The sequence below is a fragment of the Perognathus longimembris genome, chromosome 1, assembly GCF_023159225.1.
Source record: "Perognathus longimembris pacificus isolate PPM17 chromosome 1, ASM2315922v1, whole genome shotgun sequence".
Classification (NCBI taxonomy): domain Eukaryota; kingdom Metazoa; phylum Chordata; class Mammalia; order Rodentia; family Heteromyidae; genus Perognathus; species Perognathus longimembris.
This window is the reverse complement of record NC_063161.1, coordinates 3,025,690-3,046,956: the sequence shown is the minus strand read 5'-3', so window position 1 is coordinate 3,046,956 and position 21,267 is coordinate 3,025,690. Positions and strand designations below refer to the sequence as shown.

The 21,267-nt window shown below is 54.7% G+C and overlaps 1 protein-coding gene across 2 annotated transcripts in view; it reads left to right on the top strand.

Moving 5' to 3' along the window:
* The window catches only part of Ppara (peroxisome proliferator activated receptor alpha), a 41,878-nt gene that overhangs the window by 12,307 nt on the left and 8,304 nt on the right, over positions 1 to 21,267 (top strand). Inside the window, exons 1-5 of one of the 2 annotated variants that reach the window (XM_048353961.1) lie at positions 7,400 to 7,780; positions 13,823 to 14,051; positions 18,804 to 18,964; positions 19,103 to 19,241; positions 20,395 to 20,597. In XM_048353961.1, the coding sequence (XP_048209918.1) occupies positions 13,844 to 14,051; positions 18,804 to 18,964; positions 19,103 to 19,241; positions 20,395 to 20,597 (711 nt within the window). In that variant the 5' untranslated portion in view covers positions 7,400 to 7,780; positions 13,823 to 13,843. Of the gene's footprint in view, positions 1 to 7,399; positions 7,781 to 13,822; positions 14,052 to 18,803; positions 18,965 to 19,102; positions 19,242 to 20,394; positions 20,598 to 21,267 lie in introns of those variants that run through there. The other variant, XM_048353952.1, reaches the window with a different exon arrangement.

The following is a 21,267-nucleotide window of genomic DNA, read 5'->3' as shown; positions in this document are numbered from 1 at the left end:
AACTGTTTGCTCAATTTCTCTGTAAACCTTAAACTATTCTACGATGGCCAATTAGTTAAATAAATTAAAAATGTATTTATCTACACCTAGGGATACAGTTCACAAAGATCTGAGAGGCCTGTACTAAGAAGTCTGATTTCAGTGTTGGGGGAAATGAAATCGAAGCCAAGGAAGCAGATGATATTCCGTGTGCGTGAAGGAGCCAGGGCTGCCCTGGAAGAGGCGCTTTGTGACACGTGGGGGGGCTGGGAAGAGGCGCTTCGTGACACCTGGGGGGGCTGGGAAGAGGCGCTTCGTGACACGTGGGGGGACTGGGAAGAGGCGCTTCGTGACACCTGGGGGGACTGGGAAGAGGCGCTTCGTGACACGTGGGGGGACTGGGAAGAGCCGCTTCGTGGCACCTGGGGGGCTGGGAAGTGGCGCTTCGTGACACGTGGGGGGCTGGGAAGTGGCGCTTCGTGACACGTGGGGGGCTGGGAAGAGCCGCTTTGTGGCATCTCAGGGGGCTGGGAAGAGGCGCTTCGTGGCATCTTGGGGGGGGGCCCTGGGAAGAGGCGCTTCGTGGCACCTGGGGGGCTGGGAAGAGCCGCTTCGTGGCAGCTCGCACACACGCGCACACGCACACACACGCGCACACACACACAGCATGGAGCAAAGAAACAAGGCAGGCTGTTCCAGGGCTGTCCGCTGGAACTCTGCGCGGATGTAAACTAGCACGCTCACCGCGGGCACGGGGCCACCGCTGGTGGGCGCCACGCGTGGCCCCCGAGAGCAGTGAGGGCCGCCCAGCGCGCGCGGCGTGGGGAGCCCCACCTCTCCCGTGGGCTGCTGCCTAGGGGCTTGCTTTGGGACCACGCCGTCCCGGGATGTCCCCCCAGACACGCTGCTGCCCCCGTGGCCTGCGGGTGGCACGAGTGAAGCCTTCGTGGGTCTCCCGTCCCTCTTGTTCTAGGCAGAGGTAGAAAACTCCATGCTTTTCTTCAGTAGATTGCCTCCGTCCTCTCGGCGTTGTCACTTTTCTTCTCATTCATCCGAGTTCCTTAGAAAAGCGTTTGTCCCCACCGCGGTCCACCGGCCCACGGACGGAGGCCCGTGGTTTATTGCTGCCGACGTTCACTCGATGCTCCGGTGACACTAAGCGACTTCAAGTCAGAGTCCCGGCGGGTGGGAGAGGAAGCCACGCGACCCTGGGGACGGCTCCTTCCAAACAGGAGGGCCTGGCGCACGCGTGCAGCTGGCAGAGGGCCAAGGCCGGGCGGGCAAGCGTGAGCGCCGAGGCCCACTCAAGACCCGGTGTCAGGAAGGGCCAACGCCCCCGAGGGGGAAGGCCCAGCCCCTGCTGTGTGCTGTGCGGGCCACCACCGCACACGCGTGTGAGAGCCGTGTCAGCCGCCCAGGCCAGCGGGGGTGGCAGTCTTAAGCTCATTAGTGTCAGAAAAAGCAGAAGCAGTGCAGGTGTTTCCTCCAGAAAGGGAAATGACAAGCGAACGCCATTCCTCAGCTGGGTCTCCGGCTGGAGGGAGGACACCCCCCCTCCCGCTGTGTGACTTGGGACTCCAATCACAGGCTTGTGTCCTCGTTAAATCCCCCAAATCTGTGGTGTGTACGAAATAAACATGGGAGTCAGAACAGGGACAGAAGACCCTGCCCGCCCCCCTCCCCCCACCCCCGCACGTGTGCACAGTGACAAGAGGCAAAGCAAGCCGCTCTACCGCTAACTCTGGAGGAAAACTACACAAGCCTTAGATGCACCTTGTTGTTGTTGTTTTTAAGTGCAGGTCCTGGGGCTTGAACTCAGGACCTAGGCGCTGTCCCTGAGCTTTTTGGTTCGAGGTTTTGTGCTCCGCTAATGGAGCCACGGCTCCACTTCTGGCCTTTGGTGTTCATTGGTGATGAGTCTCATGGACTTTCCTTCTGTCAGACCTCAGCCTCCTGAGAAGCTAGGATTACAGGCGTGAGCTACTGGTGCCCAGCTAGACTCACCTATTTTTTGCAGGGGGCTGTCCTGGGGTTTGAACTCAGGGACTGGAACGCATTAACCAGGTGCTCTACCCCTGGAGCCATGCGCTCAAGCCTTTTTTGTGTTGGTCATTCAGGATAGGGTGTTGCTTTCTGCTTCGGCTACCCTGGACGGCAATACTCTATTTGTTCTTCCCTTTGCTGCTGGGATGCAGATTGGTAGGTGTGCCACGGCGCCTAGTCATCAGTTGAGATGGAGTCTCTCAACCTAAAACATAAAAGCTAGGCTGTCCTTGAACTGAAGAGTCCCTGCTCTCTGCTGCTTCCTTCCAAGTAGTTATAGGATGACAGGCTTGAGCCACCAGTGCCTTGCTAGAGTGTAGATGGACATCTACAGCATTAGACATTTGCATTAGGGAAACAAGGAACTCAAACCAGTGGCCTTGAGAAACTGGAAAAGGATGAGTAAGTTCAACCTAGTTATATAAAGCAGAAAAAAGTTAATAAGGATCACAGTAGATATAAACGATTAACATACCAGAGAAAAATCAAGGAAACACAAAGCTTTTCTTTTGAGAACAAATAAAACCGACAAACCTCTAGCCTAGCTGATCCAGAAAAAGAGAGGGGAGGAAGGAGGGATGGAAGGAAGAAGGAACAAAAGAAGGAAGAACAAAAGAAGGAAAGAGAGGGAAGAAGGAAGAAGGAACGAGAGAAGGAAGGAAGGAAGGAAGGGGAAGAAGAGAAGAAAGAAGAAGGAGGAAAAGAAACAAAAGAAGGGAGGAAGGAAGGATGGAAAAGAGAGAGGGGAGAGGGGAGGAAGGATGAAAAGAAGAGAGGAAAGAAGAAAAGGAGAAAGAGAAGGAGACACAAATTGACAATATCTATATGAGAAAGGAGTCTTCGGCACAGATCAAACAGATAATCAACAAAAGGGTGATAATGGAAGTAGTATGAATAAGCATGCAGATAAACTTAACAGCTCATTGGGAATGAAGAAATTACTTGAATTGCATGGACTTCTAAGCCTGGATTCAAGAAAAATAGATCACATTAATGGCCCTAAATCTGTTAACAGTTTTATTTCAAAAACCTCACACAGAAATGCCAGGCTTAGATGGCTTCATTAAAATTCTAACAAACAGCCCTGGTCCCCTACAAAGCTTCCAGAAAATAAAGACGTGGTATTAGTGCCCAGTTCTTCCTGTGAATCCAGAAGTGATCTGATAACAAAATCAGACAAGTGCATTCATTACAAGTCAAGGAAACCGAAGGTCACTTTCCTCTGGGAACCTAGTTGCAAACTTCTAATAAAACTTCTAGGGCATTGAGTTCAGCAGTTTATATTAAAAAAAAAAGAATATAACTCAAGGGGTTCATCCAAAGAATTCAACAATGTCTTAAAGTATAAAAATCAATGTAACTCTGGAAGTGTCACAGTGAGACCCCCTTGTACAACTATTGTATACTAATAAATTTTTTTTAAAAATCAATGTCACTTACGGTATCCACAGGATTAAAAAAAGAAAAAATGAGATGAGCCTGTCAGTGGTTTTTTTTTCTCATTTTTGAAACAGTTGGTTTTGCCAGGCGGTGGTGGCTCGCGCCTGTAATCCCAGCTACTCAGGAGCTGGAGAGCTGAGGATCATGGTTCAAACCACCCTGAGCAGAAAAATCGGTGAGACTTCTATCTCTTTCCAACCACCAAAAAGTCCAGAAGTGGAACTGTGGCTCCAATGATAGAGAACTAGCCTTGAACGTAAAAACTCAGCGACAGCGCCCAGGCCTAGAGTTCAAGCCCCAGGACTGGCTCCAAAAATAAAAAAAATAAAAAAACACCCAAAACCAAAAACCACCTGTTTTTTGACCAGGCACAAAGGCCATTCTGTGGAGAAAGAATAATCTCCTACAAAAGCTGGCACTGCGGGGCTCACCCGAGGCCCAGGGTGAACTCGCCTCTCTTCTTCACACCAGTTCACAAAGAAGTGATTCCAAATAGATTCTGGATCTCAACGTGAACCCTGAAGCTATGGAACTTCTAGGAAAAAGAAACACCCATGGGGAAAAAAACCAAACCTCTGTGACCTGCCACTTGCAAAAAGACTTTACAGACATGAGACCCATAATGCCATTCACAAAGGAAAAACGTAGATCAGCCGGACTTAATCAAAGATCGTTTTATAATGAAAGCACGAGGTGCAGGCTGGGAAGAACTCGTGGAAAGGCCGCGCTTGCTGGCAGGGCGCGGCCCAGGACCAGCTCTCAGAGCCCACCGGGAAGGAAATGCTGATTGCCAGGCTCCTGCCGGAGGACCTCGGCGGGCGGCACCACAGCCCGTGAGAGTGGGCACCGGGTGCTGCAGAGGTGAGGGAGGGGGCTGGACCCTCAGCCCTTCTGGGGTAAAGAGGAAGTGATACGGACACCTCCACCTGTCCAGCAGCCCCACTCCCAGGTCCTGAACCCAGAGGGAAGTAGGCCGAACCGTCACCGAACGGGGGCACGCCGGGGCCAGCTGCGGCGCAGCAGCTCAAGTCCCCAGGTCCACCAGCAGCAGAGTGGCCCATCCAGCTGTGGCCATCCTACAATGCGCGGTGATTAAACAGAAATGGATGATGGTCCGCCCCTCAACGGTAGTGAATCTTGAGATGATTATGTCAAATGAAATAAGCCAGAATCGTGTGATGTGGCTCTGTCTGTATGATTCCGTAGTGAGAGGCGGCAGAGCAGAGTGGCCAGGGAGGGTGGGCACGGGGGGGGGGGGGGACAGGAGTGGGTACCATCTTGACTGCGGTGGCACCCTCACTGGGGTGTGCTTAGGTAAAGCACAGAAAACTTGTGTGCTTTACACAGGTGCAGACACTGCATCACATGACAATAAGGCTTTGTGTGTTTCTTTGTTTTGCCAGTCCTGGGGCTTGAACTCAGGGCCTGAGCACTGTCCCTGGCTTCCTTCTGCTCAAGGCTAGCACTCTGCCACTCGAGCCACAGCGCCACTTCTGCTTTTTCTGTGTATGTGGTGCTGAGGAATCGAACCCAGGGCCTCATGCGTGTTAGGCAAGCACCGCTAAGCCACCTTCCCAGCCGCAATAAAGCTCTTCTTGAAATGAAAATAGACACACGCTGGTGGCCCACAGCTGTCATCCTAACTACTCAGGAGGCTGAGCTCTTGCAGATCACGAGTCGAGTCGCACAAGCCAAGTCTTCACTAAACTTGACTAAAGGCAAATGAAGGATCGCACGCACCAGTGGGGGGTTACAGGACACACACCGGCCTGTTGATGGAGATGGAGTCCCACTCATGTTTTGACCTACTCTCAGTCTCTGTGTCCCTCGTAGGGGGCTGACAGGCCGGCGTGAGCCCCCACGCCCAGCCCTGGACATGGTTTTCCTCCCGTGTTTTCTGTGTGTGTTTTGTTTTCTCATGTTCCTGTTGAGAAACCCCATCGTTTTCTGCTATTGGATGTTGGCATGCGGCGTTGTCTTCTTCTTCTCTGAGGGCTTGGAGGGGTTTGCTTGGTCTGCGGCCTGTGCTGGAATCTCCCCGGAGGCCTTGCTGTGCCTACTGGAGTCCCCGCCGGGGCTGGGAAAGGGGGGTTCCGGGCCTCTAGTCCCAGTGCGGGGTGTCTGCTGCTCTGTGTCGGGGCCTCTCCCTCTAGAATGAGACCCGGTCTGGACCTGTCGTGCTTTAATCTCGTGTTTTCTATCACTCGTTACGCTCTACCTTTGGCACCGTTTCAGCCTTGTCTTCCATTTCCCTGTTAAGTTGATCCTATTTCCCGCGTCCTCTGAATATTCCTTTGTGACACAGACTCTTCCCCGGGCACCAGTCCCAAACACCTGTCATCCTAGTGACTCCGAAGGCTGGAGGCCGGAGGATCTCGGGGTGAAGGCGGCTTGGCAGAAAACTCCATGAGACGCTTTATCTCCAGTTACCCAGCAAAATCTGGGCTGAAGGCAGGGCTCCGGGGGTAGAGCACCAGCTGAGCAAGTGTCAACCCCTTCTGTTCTTTCCCGGGAGTGTGGTAATCTGCTCCGCGTCACCGGGGCCTTGCTGGTGGCCCTCACTCCGTGTAATTTCATAGTAAGACCACCTACCTTGGGGTGGCCTTGCTGGTTGTGCTGCAGGGTCACAGGCATCTGCCCAGCTACGTACAGTTCCACTGGCTTTATCCAAACGCCGAAGGAGAACGTGCGGGGTGAAAAGGTTTTAAAAATGGACCCATCTCTCCATCCACTCCCAGAACCACAAAGCCAAGAAGAGCTCTAGAATGCAGGACACCACCACGCATGACCGCAGCGCACCGTGGCTGTCGGTCTACGCAGAGGGTTCCTTGGTGTGGTGAGACGGTCCTTTGAGTCCGGCCTTCCATGGAGTCGGCCCCTAGAAGTTTAGGATGCAGACAGGCACGGGGACTTCTCTTCCTTCCCCATGGCTCACGCGCAGGCGTGAGGATCACCGTCCAGGCCCGGACCCTGGGTAAGCAGCAGCACTCTATCTCAAAGGAACGAGTGCAAAAGAGGGTTCCGTGGCCCGACTTCTGCCTAGCAAGCCTGAGGCCCTGAGTTCAAACCCCAGTACCTGCAAGAGAGACAGACAGACAGCAGAGCAGAGCAGATGGGCATAGGCGGAGCCTTCGTGTTTCTTAAAGACCTCCAACACTGGTTTGGAACTCCCCGGTCATCCCTCGTGTGTCTGCCTGGAGAGAGCTCTTCTCTTGATATCCCGGATGCCACTTTGTCCGCCATTTACCTGAGCCAGGGCAGAAGTCCTTTGAGGCTCTGTCGCAAACGCCTGAGGCCGGCGGCTCTTTATCTCCCGGCCTCCTGCCAGGCTGCAGGAGGCCTCCGCAGCTGGAGGACGGGGTACCCGCTCCACGAGTGTGGCTGCAGGAGGCCTCCGCGGCTGGAGGACGGGGTACCCGCTCCACGAGTGTGGCTGCAGGAGGCCTCCTTCGCTTCGCAGCCCAATCCCACCCCGCCTCCCGACGGTGCTAGTGCAGACTCCTGGGTGGCTGAGGGGGAAGCGCACCTCCTAAACGTGTGCCCCCAGGACACACGACAGCACCACGACCCCTCCTGCCCCTCAGGGCCACCTCTCCTCGTACCAACCCCTCTGCGCTACCCCGCAAATGGCCACGGATTCTCCGGTTCGCCTCTCCCCCCGTGGCCGGCTTCGAGCCGTGGTGTGCTGGAAGTCATGTTGTGTAACGTCACCAGCGAGGCCTCACGGAAGAGGTCTCGTGGTTCCCACACTCACCCGCTTGGGGTGCCGCTGCCTCTTGAAGAAACCTGGGCGATGGTAAGATGGCCACTTGGTGGGAGAGGGCCGACCCGAAGCCAGCGACCACCTCCCACGTGTGCAACTGGAGCCATCTTGGACCAACTCCCCAGGGGGAGCCACCAAGTGACGGACCACAGCGCCGCGTTCTCCCAGGCTAGACCAGGGCCAGACCCGCCCCGCCGAGCCCAGTCCACCTGGCCGAGACCTTCCCCCAGGACGGGGAGCAAGTCCAGTGATTGTGGATTGCAAGCCGCTAGGTTTGAGGTTGCTGCTTATGCAATCTCACGCAGGTGACACAACTCGTAGCGTAGATTTTCCGGCCAGTTTTGCCTCCTTAGCCAGTGATGTGCTAGCCATGCATGTGAACGTGCCAGGCCCTTTACCCTGGTCCTTCTGAGTCTCCTGCAGAATCTCTGCCTGCCAGGCGGGTGACATCTTGGTGGCCCTTCCTCCAGTGACCTCCCGGCCCTCCAGGATGCCTCGCCCGCTACACTGTCTTTGCGGCCACTTGCTCACGTGTGCCCCTGACTGTCTCCCGGGGTGAGTCTCTTGTCGATCTGAACCTCTGCTTTCTTCTCCTCTGGGTGTGGGCCCCAGGATGGCCACCCTGTCCTGCACTGGGAAAATTGGAGGAAAGTACATGTGCTCTGAGCTGCTAGATGGATGGGTGGGTGGGTGGGTGGGTGGGTGGATAGGTAGATAGATAGATAGATAGATAGATAGATAGATAGATAGATAGATAGATAGATAGATAGAATACTCTCCCCCGTCTCTTCTTCCGTCTAACCTACCTCTCCTTCCCAGAGCCCTGGTCTGTGAATCCCTTCAAAGCTCAGTGAGGCTTTCTGTCTTTGGTCTCCGCCTTTAATTCGGGTGAATAGTTGTCTGTGTTTCACGGATTTCATACTTCATAGTCATCCATCCCCAAAGGGACCATCTGTTAAACTCTGAAGTCTATCAAGCTCGTCCTTATAAATGTTGCCTCTCCAGGAGGCTCTGCTGGGCGCCTGGGCCCTTCCTTCTTCTGGGATGCCCACTCATGGGGTGACAGGACCGTAGATGGTTAGCTGCTTCTCTGGCACCTGCTACTGGTGGTCCCAGTGCTTCCTCATGGCTGCATGTCATCTGCCCTGATCAGAGCTGAACAGCGAGTCCACATTCCAGTTTGGTGGCCTTTCCGGCCCTGTGGCAGCCTCTCGGTGGCCTTTCCGGCCCTGTGGCAGCCTCTCGGTGGCCTTTCCGGCCCTGTGGCAGCCTCTCGGTGGCCTTTCCGGCCCTGTGGCAGCTTCCCAGGTGGACGGCCACACACAGGAAGGGCATGCCATGGACAACTTTGCTTTGCTTTCCCATCACCTTCCCCAAAGGTGAAATGACACAGAAAACAATAACCACCAACTTGCAGAAGAGGGAAAAGAAGTGCTTGGCTCACACTGGAAGCAGTAGGTCTCGTCGTCCAGGGAAAACTGGTGCGACGCAAGCACAGGGGTGCTGTCCTTAGACACGAGTGGGAGCTCCCTTGGGTGTCTCTAAAGCTGAAGTCACAGAGATTCGGCTTCCCTCTATGCCACGTTGGCCTGGCCCCTCTGTCACATGAAAGCAGTTCTTTAGATTACAAAACCCCAAGTTTAATGCTTTTGGTGTTGTTGGGAAAGATCTGGAAGTGTCTGCTGAACCCTGGGTGATGTGTAAGCCGTTGGTTAGGGGTTCACCCCGGTCCGTTCAAAGCCCTCGCCCCCGTGTCTGTTCACGTCTCCCTCCTGCCCTTGCTGCTCGCCACGTGTTTCAGGGGTGTTTTCTACAGCACCTGTTGGCATGTTAGTCATTGCACAGCGGCAATGATTAATCTGTTCCGGTGAACACCGGGTACTAGGTGAAAGTACAGAGTGCTTCCTAGCCTTTTTGTTTGTTTGCGTATTCTGAAATGTTTTAGATCATCCCCCAACAAGCTGAGCCAGAGACTTCATTCTAAGTACGAAATCTAACATGTGAGAAATCTGCAGGTTCTGACAAGGTTAGTGGATTAGAACTGGTAGAAAAGAGAGAGACCCGCACGGCCTGCTGGCTGACGGCCTTGCCGGGCACAGCACTGGCTTCTGCTCCTTGGCTAAGACGCCCATGGCCTGCCTTCACACCGCCCCCACCCATCGACTCCACCTTCGTTCGGCAAAAAGCAATTGAACAGATTTCCAGCCACCCAGCGCGGCCCCGAGGGCTGCTCTAGAGAAGGCACGGGGAGAAGAGCTCAGGCGGCAGCATCTGTAGCTCCTCGTGCTTCGTGTGGACGCTTAAGTTCAAGTCCACCTGCTTCTCACCCCGCCAGGCCTGAAGAACGGTCTCCCTACTACTGAAGAAGTGACTTCAGACACTAGTTAGGAAGTGACTTCTGGATCCCAGAGGCTCTGCGTGGCGGCGGCGTTCCGTGTCCAGAGGAGTCGCCACGAGGAGACCTGTGGTGTCGTTACTATCCCAGCGTGAGCGGCAGGGGAGGAAGCGGCCCCCGTGGGGGGGGGCGGCCCCAGCACGCCGCCTAGCGGGAGAGACCTGCCGGAAGTCACATCACCCCGTTTGCATAGGGGTGCACCCGCCTGGGGGTCCCCAGCGACTTCACTGGGCGAGCACTCGATCTGCCGTGAAGCAGCTCGCCTTACCCCCTCCTCGGAACAGTTGGGAGCAGTCCGCAGCGTTCTAGTCAGCCATGGCGTCTCCAAGGTTATCCGCGGGTGCCGGGTGCTTCCAGCGGTCCCAGTGTAAAGCAGTCAGGATCCCATGCCTGATTGTTTTTCTTTCCTTCCGTTGTGTGGGCATGCACACGCTTCCGCCTGTCAGTACTGAGCCTTGAACTCAGGGCCTAGCTGTTGTCCTTTAGCTTTTTCCCTCAGGGCTGGAACTCCACCCCTGTGCCATGAGCCGCAGCTCCATTTCCAGCTTTTTTTTCTTCTGGTTACCTGGAGATAAGAGTCTCGTGGACTCTCCTGCCCAGGCTCACTTTGAACCACAACCCCCAGATCTCAGCCTCCTGAGTAGCAAGGATTACAGGTGTGAGCCACGGATGCCTGGCTTGTTTCCTTTTTGTTTCGTGCGCTCTTGTTTTGTTTCATGTTCTAGGGTTTTCCAACAATGGACTTCTTAATTCCCCAAGGAGTATTTTCACTGACAAACATTCAGTTACTGAGAACTGAAAACAGAGTTGCAGAATGCTTAGGCCTCTGGGGCAGGTGGGACTGGGCCCCACAGCTGGCTGACCTTCTTGATGAACCGGTCGATGGCAGTGGCTTGTAGGTGTCAGGTAAAGCAATGAGGGCTTGCCCTGAAGAGAAGCTTCTAGATGGGGAGTGGTCCAAAGCGTGAGCCTGCTGGGAGTAGCACGCAGGCTGGGGTGTGTCTGTGTGACCTCGGCTATCTCTCTGCGGGACTTGGTCAAAGGGAACCCTTCTTATCTGCACTGGGGGGGGGGGGGGGGGGCGGGCAGAGAAGGCCAATGTACTGCTGATCACAGAGAGCCCATCCCTTCGGCCAGAGTTCAAGCCAGGATTACCTCACTCCAGCTAGGGGCTTCGTTTGTTTAGCTCCTGAGTGGCAGGCCCGGCTTGCCTAAGGAAATCTCGCGATTCTTGCAAAACGACTGAAAAGGAAAATGACAAGATCCCCAAACACTCAGAGGTAACGAAAGGAGACCAGCAGGACCATCCTGAGGGCTGGAGGCTCCTGGCTACCAGACCCTCTTGCCGCCATGTGCATTGTAACTGGGGCATAGAGGAGCTAGCCGCGGCCCCGGAACCGCCAGCCAGCTGTTTACTTTCACAACCCTGAACTTTATGGCTGACAGAGTGAATTAATGACTGTGGCTTTCGAACTTTTGGTTTATGGCTGTGTATATATATGTATATATACCTATAATATGCATAATAATACATATATACACATGTAATAAATTGCATCATGCTCTTTACACTTGCTTGCCATTGGAAGAAATCTTCCTTCTGAGATAATGCAGAATAAAATACGATAGAATGGAGGGGCTGGGCCAGGGGCTGGTGGCTCACGGCTGTAAGCCAGCCTAGCTACTCAGATCCTAGCTGAGCTCTGAGGCTGGGAGAACGCGTAGCTCCAGTGAACCGCCAGGAAACTGGAAGCGGAGCTGTGGCTCAAGGTGGTAGAGCACTAGTCTTGAGCACAAAAGCTCAGGGACAGTGACCGAGTGACCAGGCTCTGAGTTCAAGCCCCATCATCCACCACACCCTGCCCCCAAACCAAAAGAGAGGCCAGGACGGAGGCTCCGTGCACAGCTCGTGTTCCGCACGGGCAAGGCCCTGCGTTCCACCCCCCCCACCCCCCACCCTGCACAGATTCACACGGGGTTTTATGCTAAACGGTAAGGGAGAAAGTCCTTCGTACCCTACAAAACCTTAACGGTTCTTGTATGTTTCCGTCACCTATGACAATTGTCAGAATCCCAAGTCTGAGATGGGAATTTCTCAAAGACCTGTGAATTTTAATCTTTTTATTTTTATTTTTTTTTCCTTTCTTGAGAAAAGCGGTATGTCTTGGGCAGTTAGTGTTTTCATTCGAGGACTTAACCTCAGGGCCTGGGCGCGCACTGTCACTGAGCTCTACCATTTGAGCCACGGCTCCCCTTCCAGCTCTTCCGTGGCTGGAGATGAGCGTCTCACAGACCTTCCCACCGGGGCTGACTTGGAAGCGCGGTCCTCAGATCTCTGCCTCCTCCGCAGCTGGGATGACACGCAGCACTTGGGGAACTTAAAGTTCTTGTTACATAAATGCACAAAGACGTAGTTACATAAATGCGCTCGCCGGATGAACATTTGCTTTGGAAAGGACTCCTGGTCCCAACAGAAGATTGCTGTGCTCTGGCCCTGACGTGAAGAGAGCTGCCTTGCATTCACTGGAGGGCGGAGGGAGGGCCTGGCTCGGTGCCGGCTTCCTCTCACCTCTCTACCGTGTGACCCAGGGCTCAGTGCAACCATTTTCAGATGGGAAACTAGTTCCAGAAGCTAAATGTCACCTGCCTGGGCTCAGGGAAGTAGACTAGAAAGCAGGGCCTCAGAAGACAGCGGCAGGCGGGGTTCAAGTGGCTCACACCTGTAATCCTGACTACTTAGAAGCCGGGGAGCGTGAGGTGTGCAGTTCGAGGCCAACCCAGGCAGAAAAGTCCCCAAGAGCCCTTCTCAACAATATGCTGGAGATGGTGGGGTGCCGGCCTGGTGCCCCAGCCACGGTAGGAAGCCTAGAACAGGCAGACGGTGGTATTACGTGCCCAGACCCTATCTCAAAAAATAACCAGCGGCATGCCTCAGTGGTAGAGCATCTGCTAAGCAAACACGAGTTCCCAAGTTCAAAACTCCCGTAGCGCCAAGAAATTGTTTAACACAGCAGCCAGGGAAAGGCAGTCCAGGCTGGTGTACCTGGGATCTGAGGACCGCAGTTCAAAGCCAGCCTGGATAGAAGAGTCTGTGAGACTCTTCTTTCCAATGAACCAGCGAACAGGGGAAAGCAGAACTGCGGGCCCAAGTGGTAGAGCACGATTCTTGATTGAAAAAGCCAAGCTAAGGCTCTGAGTTCAAGTCCCAGCACTGACACCCATGCACGTTCTTGTGTGTGGTGGTCCCAGCACAGGAAGGACCCTGGTCCCCCACGGAGAATGACTTCTCATTGGTTCCTCCATGTCCGGCCCCGTCTGGACGTCGCCTTCTTAGGTTCCCAAAGGCGCACGAGTGACGGAGATCATTCGATGCCCACGGCCCTTGAGAGTACGGGGCTGTTCAGGAGGGAGTGTGCTCAGCCCTCCTCCCCCGGGACCCGCTGGCCGCCAGGGCCCCTCGGCTGAGCCCCTGGCCTCCCCGGGTCCCCAGAACGTGCGGGCACACCGCAGCCCTCCGTGTTGTTTTTGCTGGCACGTTCTCCCCAGGCTGCTCCGGCCCCGCGTCCACAGGCCCGTCCTCCCCCCAGCACAGACTGGATCGGTGGCTCCCCCCACGTGGCCCCGCGGGTTGGGGAGGGGGGGCTCCGGGTTTCTGTTTGCAGCTGGTTCTCAACAGCCACATCTATCAGGTGGTGTGAACAGTCAGGCAGGAACGCGGCCCCCCTCCCTCCCCCCCCCCCCCCGCTTGGGCTCCTCCCTCGTTTTGATGTTTAGAGATCCTTTGGGATTTTTTTTTCAAGAGTTCCTTTTTTTATGAGGTTGTCAACACATTAGCATTTACATCACGAGTTGCAGGTGCATCTTTAATAGAAATAAGGCTGTCAGCCAGATGCTGGTGGCTCACACCTATAATCCCAGCTACTCAGGAGGCTAAGATCTGAGGATCGTGTTTCAAAGCCAGCCCGGGCAGGACAGCCTGTGAGACATTGTATCTCCAGGGAGCCACTGAGAAGCCGGAGGTGGTGGAATGCCAGCCTTGAGTGGAAAGGCGGAGGGACGGCGCCCACGCCCTGCGTTCAAGCTCCCATTCCGGCACACGCACGCACACACACACACGTGCGTGCACGATGATGCTTTCGTTTAAGAACACGCACGGAACACTGCCATCTGTCGGTTCACACATGGTGTCTCTCCTTCCACAGCGGACCGGCTCCGTCGGCATCATGGTGGACACGGAAAGCCTAATTTGCCCCCTCTCCCCACTGGAGACTGAGGACCTGGAAAGCCCGCTGTCTGAGGAGTTCCTACAAGAGATGGGAAGCATTCAAGAGATTTCACAGTCCATTGGTGAGGAAAGTTCTGGAAGCTTCAGTTTCACAGATTACCAGTGTTTAGGAAGCGGCCCGAGCTCAGATGGCTCCGTTATCACAGGTGAGTGCTGCTCCCTGGAAAGCCTGTACTAATGCGTTGTCCTTGCAGAAGCGAGACGCCACAGCCTTCCGACACGATAAGCGGCTCGAGCCGGGCTCTGATGGTCACACCTGTAATCCCAGCTACTCAGGAGGCTGAGATCTGGGGATCGCGGTTCGAAGCCAGCCTGGGCAGGGAAGGCCATGAAACTCATCTCCAAAAAACAAACAAACAAAAAAATGTCTGGGGGCTGGGGATATGGCCTAGTGGCAAGAGAGCTTGCCTCATATATATGAGGCCCTGGGTTCGATTCCCCAGCACCACATATACAGAAAACGGCCAGAAGCGGCGCTGTGGCTCAAGTGGCAGAGTGCTAGCCTTGAGCAAAAGGAAGCCAGGGACAGTGCTCAGGCCCTGAGTCCAAGGCCCAGGACTGGCCAAAAAAAATGTCTGGAAGCGGAGGAGACGCTCACGTGATAGAGGACCAACCTGATCAAAAAGCTAAGGAACCGCAGCCAGATCCTGATACTGGCACAAGATCAAGACCTAGTATTCCGGTGTGTGCGCGTGCGCACACACACACACACACACTCACACACACCTGTGAAACCACACCGTCACCGTCGAGAGTGACCACATCCATCCGTCCAAAAGCTTACCTGTGCCTTTCGTCCGCCTTCCCCTCCCCCCGCCGCCCTCCGGCCTCCCCATGGCCGCGTCTTCTTTCCGTCTCCTCTAGAATTGCACGCACGCGGGAGTGTGTGTTCTCTCTCCGGCCGGTGTCTCTTACTCAGCTGCGATCTGTCCGCCTGCACGGCGGCGTGGCCCTGGGAAGGCGCGCAGGCCCTGGCTTCCCTCGGGTAGAAGCCCAGGAACCGCGGCTGGGATCCAGGGCAGATGTGCGCGTACCGCTCCTAAAGAAACCGCGCACGCGCAATCCCAGCCTCTGCCTCCCCGCGGCCGCGAAGGCTCACGCGGCCACGTGAGCGTTCCGTCGGCCCGCGTGGCACCGCGACGTTCCCCTCCACGCGTCTCTGGTCGTGGGTGACCGCGAGCATCTTTCTCTGTGTGCGTGGGCCTCCGCTAGTGCTTGAGTCGCTGGCTGGCTTCTTACGAGGGCTGCTTGTTTTCTTACTGTTGACTGCTGAGGACCGCGTCTGTATTCTGGGTTCAAGGGCTTTAGGAGCTTTGTGATCTGCAGAGACCTTCTCTCAATCTGTGGCTTTTCTTCCTGTTAACTGCGTCTTTTGCTTTTGCTTTTGTTTTGGAGAGGGGGGTCAGTTGTGGGGCTTGAACTCAGGGCCTGGGTGCTATCCCTAAACTCTTTTACTCAAAGCTAGCACTCTACCACTCTGAGCCATAGCTCTACTTCCTCTCTACTTTCTACTTTTCTGGTGGTCAATTGGAGATAAAAGTCTCACAGACTTTTCTACCCTGGCTGGCTTTGAACTGTGATCCTCAGCTCTCAGCCTTACGGGCATGAGCCAACAGTGCGCAGCAACTGTGTCTTTTAAAAAGCAAGTCTCGCCTGTAATCCTAGCTACTCATAGTGCCCGGCATCATTGATTTAATTTTTGCACATAGATCAGAATTTCCTTTTCTTTCTTTTCTCCATTTCAGGAGTAGTGACACGGGTTTGTAAGTGGACTCCTACAGGGCTGGTGTGTTTGGGGGGTTTTCTTTGGCCCATTCGCCTGTTGGTTTCTTTGGACACCGATGCCACAGCATCCTGCTTTCTGGCTTTATGAGAAAGCCGTAAGTTTCAAGTTCTTCAACTGTGTTCTTTCCTACACGTCTTTGGCAGAGCCCCACTCTTATTCTTACATGCATTTTGACATCAGCTTGCCAGTTCTTACCTCAGAAAGCCTGCTGAGGCTTTCATTGGGCCACGCAGAGTCCAGTATATTTAGGGAACAAAGACACCCACACTACCGAGCCTTCCTCTCCACAAGCATGGCCATTTATCTTGGTTTCTCCCTGCATGTGTTATAGTTCACAGTGTGTGTGGCTGGGTTTTTTTTCCCCCTGTATTTGTGATTGGATTTATCCACAAGTGTTTCATGTTTTGTAAATTATATTGATTTTGTTCATATTTTAATTTTTGGCTGTTCATCGCTGCACACGTAGAACTGAAATGGATTTTAGTCAATAATCCAGTACCTTGCCTGTGCCCTTGCTAAAGCCACTACTTCATTCTGGTCGCTTTGTAGAGTCTTTGAGGTTTCCACATAGATACTGTCTGCTGCAGGGAGCCTCTTCTTCCTTTTCAAGCTACATGCCTTTTTTTTAAAGAGGTTTTATTGTGTTATTACCACACCTACATATAACTGACTCTGATGAAAGTCACTCCCTCCTGCACATGCCCCTGCCTAGTAAGTCCTTCCTTCTCTCTTTTATTTATTTATTTTTTCTAGTCCTGGGGCTTGGACTCAGGGCCTGAGCACTGTCCCTGGCTTCTTTTTGCTCAAGGCTAGCACTCTGCCACTTGAGCCCCAGCGCCCCTTCTGGCCTCTTCCATATATGTGGTGCTGAGGGCTTCGTGTACGCGAGGCAAGCGCTCTACCACTAGGCCGCATTCCCAGCCTGCTACATGTCTTTTTTAGAGTCGCTTTGTGTTTGGTTCGGTTTTTGTAAGTCCTTAGGTCCTCAAGCTCAGCTGACTCGCTCGCCCGCTGGCGTGGAGCTGCACCTCCAGCTCTGCTTTGCGCTGGCTATTTTGGAGGTGGGACCTCATATATTTTTCTGTCCAGGCTGGCCTCACAGCTCAGTCCAGCAGATTGTAGTCCCCTGAGTAGACAGGGTCATAGCATGAGCCAGCTCAAGATAGAGATCTTGCATTCCTTTTCCTTAAGGTAGTACATGGCTCAGGGTCTGTGATAACCTTGCCCTGTTCCTAGCAGTTGTTACTTGGCCAAGAAGGATGTTAGGAGCTGACCTTTACTAGGAGGAGCCTAATTTGAGCTGATTGATATATATATATATTTTTTTTTTTTTTCTTTACCAGTCCTGGGGCTTGAACTTTGACTCGGGTGCTTGCTGTCCCTGAGTTCTTGTACTCAAGGCTAGTGCTCTACCACTTGAGCCACAGCTTCACTTCTGGCTTTTCATGGTTGTTAGAGATAAGAGTCTCATGGACTTTCCTGCCCCTACTGGCTTTGAACTGCAATCCTCAGATCTCAATCTTCTGAGTAGCCATATAGGCGTGAGCCACTGGTGCCCAGTTTGAGCTGTACTTTTTGTTTTTGCCAGTCCTGGGCCTTGGACTCAGGGCCTGAGCACTGTCCCTGGCTTCTTTTTGCTCAAGGCCAGTGCTCTGCCACTTGAGCCACAGCGCCATTTGTGGCTGTTTTCTATATATGTGGTGCTGGGGAATCAAACCCAGGGCTTCATGAATGCGAGACAAGCACTCTTGCCACTAGGCCGTATTCCCAGCCCTGAGCTGTACTTATTTTAAATTCAAGCATTGACATTTGATTCTAAGAAATGCTTTTTACTCATCTAATAGGATCAAATTATTTTACACTTTTAATTTGGTACTATCATGCAAGCCAACCTTGCGTTCCCATGAAAAATCTTACTTGTTCACTCTCATGCGCCTCCACTGGAGCCATGTTTCCAGGTCTGCTTTTTGCTCGTCATTTTGGAGATGGAGTCTCTTGGATTTCTCTTCCCCATCTGGCTTTGAACCCCTACCTTCCAGATCTCAGCCTCCTGAGTAGCTCGGACTACAGACACGAGGCACTGGGACAAACTTGTACTTGTATTCGATTCAGAATACTTTATAGCTTCTCTTTTGATTTGATTTTTAAATCTGTAGGTTACAATTCATGTGTGACTTTGCCCATATTTGAGGACTTCACAGCGACATTTCTGTTGCTGACTTGTCGCCGAGTCCTGTGGCAGTCAGGGGCCTTCTCCCTGGACTGAGGCGCGTTGGGAAGTGCTCTTTGCCCTCTGAGGGCCGGGCATAGGTCTGTCTTCCCACGTGCCATGGGCAGAATGCGTCAGGAGGTGCCGAGCGGTGCTCTGTGGGTGTTGATCAGATCCAGTTGCTCATCAGCATGGCTCGAGTCGTTCATGTCTTCGCGTTCCGTCAGCTCACGCTGTCAGCTACGGGAGAGACTGTTCGCATCCCTCGCCTGCCTGGGCCGGCTTTGAGCCCGATCCTCACACCTCAGCCTCCTGTGTCGCTATGATAATGGGTGTGAGCTTTTCCTTTTCTTTTTCTGACAGGAAGCTTATCTTTTTATTATTATTATTATTTCCTTCTCTTTCCCCTGTGGGTAATGCTCTGGGCGTTGCCTGCATTTGTTTCCCTGTGGAGACAGAGTCTCAGTATGTGGTCCAGCTTGACTTCATACTCACAATCCTCCTACCTTAGCCTCCCCAGTGCTGGGATTACAGGTGTGCACTACCACCCTTGGCCTCTATGAGTCCTTCACATGTGTGCTGCTGCCATTTGCCGAGTTAGCAGTTGCAGAAGACCTGGCGGCAAGCAAGCAAACCACATAGTGAGTTTTGTGTAGGGAGCACGAGGAGGGTCCAGTCAGACGGCCTCTGTGCAGAACCGGAACTCAGGACACGGAGGGACCCCAGCTTCACGACGGTCGGGGCACCCGAGAGCCTGAGCGGGGGGGGGGGGGGGGGGGGAGAGACTTTTAGGACGGGCGTCCTGCTCAGGAGCAAACCCCTCCGGTCTGTGTCTCCTCGAGGGCTGGCCCAGGCACAGGAGGGACCCCTGGGATTTCCCATGTTTTCCTCTTCTGCCCATAGACACCCTCTCTCCAGCTCCCAGCCCCTCGTCGGTCTCCTGCCCCTCGGTGCCCGGCAGCACAGACGAGCCCCCGAGCGGAGCGCTGAACATCGAGTGTCGGATCTGCGGAGACAAGGCCTCGGGCTACCACTACGGAGTCCACGCGTGCGAAGGCTGCAAGGTGCGGAGCCCCGGGGGGGGGGGAGGGGGAGTGGGGAGGGGGGCCCCGGGAGCCTTCCCCTGACCCACAGGTGGCTGTTGTTACTGAGATCTCTGCAGAAAGGCCCGGAAACTCATAAACGCGGCGTTCGTCTCCCAGGGTTTCTTCCGGCGCACCATCCGGCTGAAACTGGTGTACGACAGATGCGACCGCAGCTGCAAGATTCAGAAGAAGAATCGAAACAAGTGCCAGTACTGCCGCTTCCACAAGTGCCTGTCTGTCGGGATGTCGCACAATGGTAGGTAAGGCTGCCCAGCATGGCGTCCTGCTCCAGTCCTCGGTTTACCTTCCTTGTTCGGCCAGAATAGACGACATTTGGAATGGATGTAGGGCAGCATTTAACCTGGAGATCCTCAGGGACACATAATGGGCCACCCTGGAGCTGCGGTTAGAAGCCTCGTCATAACCTTTTCTGTCAGAGCTACCAGCCCACCGGGGCCCGGGGCTCACGCCTGTCATCCTGGCTACTCAGGAGGCTGAGATCTGAGGGTCCTAGTTTGAAGCCAGCCCAGGCTGAAAAGCCTAGGAGACTCATCGCCAATAAACTACTAAAGGAACGCCAGTGGTGGAGCTGGGGCTCAGATGGTAGAGCACTAGCCTTGAGCAAACAAACAAAACTCCTCAGGCCCAGGGCCCAGGCCCAGGCCGGGCACAACGCAACAACAACAAAACGGGGTGAGCAGGGCTGGGAATATGGCCTAGTGGCAAGAGAGCTCGCCTCGTATACATGAAGCCCTGGGTTCGATTCCCCAGCACCACATATATAGAAAACGGCCAGAAGTGGCGCTGTGGCTCAAGTGGCAGAGTGCTAGCCTTGAGCAAAGAGAAGCCAGGGACAGTGCTCAGGCCCTGAGTCCAAGGCCCAGGACTGGCAAAACAAAAAAAACAAAACAAAACAAAAAAACAGGTGAGCAGCCCATTGGATGGCAGGAGGCCGTGTTTGAACGGTGTGCTATGTCAAACATTTTGCCATCCTACCAGTTCCCTTGTGTTCAGCCGAGCTCCTTCCTGCCTGAAAGTGAACTTAAAACAAGTGCTGTATTCAGGGGTGGGGGGGAAGAAAAACGACGTTCCAGTCCCATGGCTGCCCAGCCATCCCAGAGCTCCCGACAGCGCCTCCCGCGTCCGGGCCCGTGGCCCCCGACGGCAGGGGTCAGCTTCTATCTTTACCTTCTCCAGAAAGAAGGCTTGTGTCTGTTGCGTTGGTTTCCTCTTGCCCTCAGTGGCAGGGTGCTGGGTGCCGAGTCCTGTGGGACTTCCTTTCCGGCTTAGTTCCCCCCCCCCCCCCCCGCCGTCCGCCGCGGGGCCCTCCTCGCTCCCCAGGGCCGCCCCCACTCCACCGCTCACTGCTGTTTGTCTCCATCCTCCCCTCCCCGCCCCTCACCCCGCAGCAATTCGTTTCGGGCGAATGCCGAGATCTGAGAAGGCCAAACTGAAGGCAGAAATTCTCACCTGTGAACACAACGTGGAAGGGTCCCAGGCCGCCGACCTCAAGTCTCTGGCCAAGAGGATCTATGAGGCCTACCTGAAGAACTTCAACATGAACAAGGTCAAAGCCCGCGTCATCCTGGCGGGGAAAACCACCAACAACCCGGTAGGTGCCTCGGCAGCCCTGGGGCGCGGGGAGACACCCCTCAGGCAAACCCCCAACCAGAGAACCCCGGAAGGCGTCACCTAAGAGCCAGTCCCGTCTTCCTCTAGTGCAGCCTCTGAGCTCCTAGCAACCAAGTCATTATAATGACAATGGATCGATAGCCCCAGAATAACCTAGTTAATGCCTTACCAGGCACCAGAGGGTTTCCTTGAAGCGTGTTGCCTATTTTAAGGACATAAATGGAAGCATCCACTCCCGGCTCACACTCCTGCCTCCCTCCTCCCACACCTGCTCCCCCCCCCCCAGCCTCCCTACCCTCCACCACGCCCAGCGCCCGCCCTCTCCCTCCTCCAGGTAGGGTGCTGGGTGGCTCCCGCCCGGCCTCGAGGGTCTTTCGCGCACGGAACCGTCTCTCTCGTTGGATAGTTGGGGATCTTTCTGGGGTGCGGTGGGGGGGGGGCTCCTCTCTGGTCACCTGCCTGGCTCATGTCCACAGCCCCCACTGCGGTTCCCACCCCCGCTCCGCATGCACGGCCCGCAGCGGGCTCTGCCGGTGCTCAGGGCTGGCTCGGGCACCGCTGGCATGGGAGGGCGGAGCTGGGCGTCTAGGCGCAGGAGGAAGGGCTCCTCGAGCTGCTTAGCTCGGGAACAAGCCGGACCCTTCTTCCGC